We start from the raw sequence: 4,883 nt of genomic DNA, 5'->3' as shown, positions 1-4,883 counted from the left end.
CATTATTTATCATGGTCACATAAAATACAATAGCCTATGAACAAGCTGTTATTAACAATAAATGTGAAGTGTGATTTTGCCTGAAATTGTTAACCATATGCAGGTGTTTTCTTAAGGATTCAAGTTTTAAGTTCTATTGCATTTTTATTGCAAAATGAAGCAGGCACAGCAAAATTAAACACAGTAGCTAAAGAAAACACAAATACAAAAACAGCAAAAGAACCTTGAGTTGGTTCTCTAGAATTTTCTTTTAGAATAAATATTGATCTCATTTAGTAGTTCTAATAATGTTCATAGCTACAGATTAATACTTACATGACAAAAGGACTTCAGAAGGATTAAACTACACAACACTATATTAATATGTCTTAAATCATTTACCACACTCCACATTTCTTGAAAGTATTCTATGCTAAAATGCAAGGTCAAATGAATTAGTATTTGAACTTCTCATATTTCTGAGACATACATTTTTAACTTACACTACAAGAAAAATTAACAATACAAGACTGTAATTAATTATTATATTTTGAGTAACTAGATCTAGGACAATTAATTTCAGGGCCATGTACACTCTGCTTTAGTGATCAATGTTTTCTACTATTGCTTCAAGAATTTTGCAACAAGCTGTAACTTCTTCAATTGCAGCCATCCAATTATCACAAATAATTTTGTCATAAATTTCATCATTAACTTCCCTAACTACTCCTTCTTGCTGAGATTAAAGCGCATCACCCGAGAAAAATAATACTGATCTTGGGATTATGTAAGTACATAAATTGTGGCCAGGTAGAAAATCATCCTTTCCATCCTTTCCATTTGAGTTGATTCCTTGAAGAGTAAAGAAATTGAAGAATGAATCCTTGGGAAAATCTTCAGTCACAGTCCGGATTGTTCCCTAGACGTGGTGCTTCTGCTTTTTCTTGACTGTTTTCAAAGTGACATTCTTTCCTTCATTCCAATCTATTTTACAGCCTATGCAATACAATCGCGGTTCCCCTATAGGGATGGGGATCATAATATGCTAGCCTTGACTTCAGCATATAGGTCTTTGTCAACAGCTCATTTTTGAAATATTCATTTGGTTTGAAGTGAAACTCTAGTGTGAAACTGAGAGGTTCACCAGGATCTGAAAGCTTCACTTTAATATCTGTCAGGAGCTTCAGAATAGGCTCATCATATTTTTAATCAAAGGAGTCAGTGTGTCAACGTTTTTTAAGACAGCCAAAAATCAGGAATTCCTTTAGGATCCTCTTCTTTAGTCTCATCTCCAGCTGCCTTGGTGTTGTCGTCATTGCCATCATCATTGCCATCCTCCTCCTCCTCTTCAACAGCATAGTCATCATAATCTTCACAATCGTCATCCTCATCCATGTAGTCATGTAGCAGACCCTCCTCATTACCACACATCTCTTCCTCATCATACATCTCATCATCATAGTCCTCAGAATCTGATATATATTCACATTCCTCTTTTGTAGGCTCGTAGATTGCATTGATTATCTGACGTCTTTTTTCCAATAAAGGCTGATACATTTCAGCAAACTTTCTTTCAATACCATGAAATGCCCTCAGGAATGGACTCTAGATTGGCCACTCTAGTTTGAAGCTTTTTGAGGGCTAACACACGGTATTTAACTTTCACAAGTAGACTTTCAACAAAGTCTGTATCTAAAAGATAACCGATAAATCCTTTTGGATGGTCTGGGTCTGAATCCTCATCAGTTTCTTCACCTTTTCCCCCGCCTTCCCCGGACCCAGCAGCATCCTCTTCACTTTTCCCCCTTCTTCCCCAGGACCCACGGCAGCTTCTTCACCGCGGTCCCCATCATCTCCAGGCCCAGCCAAGGCATCTTCACTGCTCTCCGGCTGCTCCCCAGACCCCTCCATCATTACCTTATCACCAGACTCTTCTTGACTGAACAGTTTCTTGTGGTCGGCTGACTCGGCCATTTTTCCGAGGACCTCACACGCCTAATTGGCTACCGTCAAGTTCAGGAGACCTGACCTCCACAAGGAAAGACTCATCGGAATATCAGACGCGGCGCTGACTGGGACAGAGGTGAAATGAAAGGTAGTGGTCTGACTGTGTTCCGGGAGCCTAGAGCGACGGTTGAGGCTGCTGCCGGGATGAAGGCGGTGCGGAGGCTGTGAGAACCAGAGGCAGCGGTGTCCTGGCTGGGGTACAGAGAGCAGCGATGGCCGCAGTGACCTGCAGGAGCAGGCCAGAGACTGCAGACAGCTGCAGTGAGCTGATCTCCGCAAGCATCAGCTGCTACAAGAAAAAACCGGTGTGGCTATGATTACGCAGCTGTCTCTTGCCTAGATTTTTTTGGTGCAAATAGCTTGCTGCGTCACTCCCTCCCTCTCCCACAACTCTACTCTAATTTCATTTGCTGGGCTGCAGTGATCGACAAACCATGAGCCAATAAATTATTAGATCTATCAAGTTTTCAACTCGTCTCACCTTCCCAGGTTCTCTAATGTGGCTGCTTCATTCCCCTCCCGCTAGTCCCACAGCACCACCCGGGTTTTCTAGAAACCAGGTTTTACTAGCTTATTCTTTCCGTTTTCAACTGGTGTTATATTTTTATAATTTCAAAAGAGGAAATAGCAACTAAAATGTCAGATAAAGCATTCACCCATCCTAAATCTGTCCCTTTGATTTTAGCCCTGGGCTCTGGGAAGGAAAGAGGTGAGAGGGAGAAGAACTTACAGAGAGGTTAGAAGGGAAAACAATTAGCAAATGCTGGTCTCAGGGTGGTGTAACTGCCAGTGATTTAAATATTCTGTATTCTGTTTTTCTGTATTTTCCACAAGCTATATGATGAGTGACCAGTAATTTTAGATTGGAAAATCTCCCTTAACATTTCCTGGAGTAGCGGGTGGGGACAGGAAGGAGAAGTTTAGACGGTTAGGAGGAGGTTGGGTTAAAGAGAACATGCGATGAAGAGCCAAAATGCTGTATCCCACTATATGAGTATCCCACTATATAAAACCTCTGTATATGTATCCCACTATATAAAACTGTCTTATAGTCAATGGGTGAGTGAAGTCGCTCAGTCATGTCAGACTCTTTGCAACCCCATGGACTGTAACCTAACCAGGTTCCTCCGTCCATGGGATTTTCCAGGCAAGAATACTGGAGTGGGTTGCCATTTCCTTCTCTAGCTTATAGCCAACAACCCAGTCCTAATACTGATAGGACTTGCCCCTCCCTCTCTCTTGATTCTGGCTTTAAAGCCATTGGGACTGTTTAAAAGAAATGCTCAATTGTAAAGTGATCTATATTGTAAAAATCTTAACATTTGCTTGACAGCTGTTATTTAAAATAATCTAAATCTCAGTATTAAAGACATGGTTAGATATATGATAGAGTGTTCATAGGATGGAATACCATGCAGCCATTAAATTTTTCCTTTGGGTAGGCTCATTGGTGAAGTTTACTTTGTCCATATTGCCAATGCTGATAATCTGTTAAGTGAACAATTTTTTAAAAAATTAACTGTCTTTTCTTTTCCATATTTGAACTCTGATTTTTATCACGCTACTACCGCAGAGATAAACACTGTTTACATATTGTTGTATTTCTTTACAGGTTCTTTCAGTATGTAGATAAAATTCTTTTTTACTTATTTTATCACTCTGTACAGTATATTATTACATTATTTACAAAATTCAATTCTCAGGTTCGTGTATCAATCTGGACAGTTCCATAGTTAAAAGTCCTACATTTAAGATTTTCTTTTCCTGGTTCTGTAGTTGCACCATTCCTTATATGTTTTATATATATTTTAAGGCTAGGAAGTTTATATATATATATATACTTTAAAAGGAATGAAGTTCTGATACAACAATATGGATGAACCTTGAAAATATTATGCTAAGTGACATAAGCCACATGCAAAAGAACAAATACTGTATGATTCCACTTATACAAGGTGACATAAAATAGGCAAATTCAAGGAGACACAAAGTATAATAGATATCAGAGGCTGGGGGAATGAGGAACAGAGAGTTATAGTTTAAGGGGTACAGAGTTTCAGTTTGGGATGATAAAGTTGTGAAACTGAGTATTGATGATAAATGTACAACATTGTGAATGTACCTAATGCAACTGAATTGAACACTTAATAAATGGTTAAAATGGTAAATTTTATTTTATGTATATTTTACCACAATAAAAATTCAATTACAGTACCTGTTACAATAATATCAATCATAAAAGAATATATAGAGTTTGGTTTAACATAAGAAGTACAAGATTTATTCACTGAAAATTACAAAACACTGCAGACAGTAATTAGAGAAGACAAATAAATGGAGCAAATATAGGCCTTCCCTGATAGCTCAGTTGGTGAAGAATCTGTCTGTAATGCAGGACACCCCGGTTCAATTTCTGGGTCAGGAAGATCCACTGGAGAAGGGGTAGGCTACCTACTCCAGTATTCTTGGGCTTCCCTTGTGGCTCAGCTGTTAAAGAACCTGCCTGCAATACAGGAGACCTGGATTGGGAAGATCCCCTGGAGAAGGGAAAGACTACCCATTCCAGTATTCTGGCCTGGAGAATTTCATGGACTTTATAGTCCATGGGGTCACAAAAAGTCAGACACGACTGAGCAATTCACACATGTATCTTAAAATGTTGTGGACATTTGGATTGATTCCAATGTGAACTATTGTGAACAATGCTGCTATGAAGTTTGATGTGCAAGTATTCTTTTGAGTTTGCTTTCAATTCTTTGAGAAAATACATGGTGTTAATAGAATTACTAGATCACGTGGTAATTCTATGTGTCCATTTTTGAGGAAAGATCAAACTATTTTCCATGGCTGTAAAATTTTACATTCCCAGTAGCAATGCATAAAGGTTGCAATTTCTC

At 38.7% G+C, this 4,883-nt stretch overlaps 1 protein-coding gene across 1 annotated transcript; it reads right to left on the bottom strand.

The window, feature by feature from the left end:
• Positions 1 to 553: 553 nt before the first annotated feature.
• Positions 554 to 2,287, bottom strand: NAP1L2 (nucleosome assembly protein 1 like 2). The gene is given in 6 exon segments (XM_040265677.1): positions 554 to 986; positions 988 to 1,186; positions 1,189 to 1,224; positions 1,227 to 1,579; positions 1,581 to 1,782; positions 1,785 to 2,287. Coding segments are annotated over 6 exon segments (1,365 nt in total). The 5' UTR covers positions 1,954 to 2,287; the 3' UTR covers positions 554 to 580.
• Between the last annotated feature and the right edge of the window lie 2,596 nt (positions 2,288 to 4,883).

The sequence above is a fragment of the Oryx dammah genome, unplaced genomic scaffold (genome assembly GCF_014754425.2).
Source record: "Oryx dammah isolate SB20612 unplaced genomic scaffold, SCBI_Odam_1.1 HiC_scaffold_23, whole genome shotgun sequence".
NCBI lineage: Eukaryota > Metazoa > Chordata > Mammalia > Artiodactyla > Bovidae > Oryx > Oryx dammah.
Note: the sequence above shows the minus strand (reverse complement) of the source record. Positions and strands in the feature narration are given on the sequence as shown.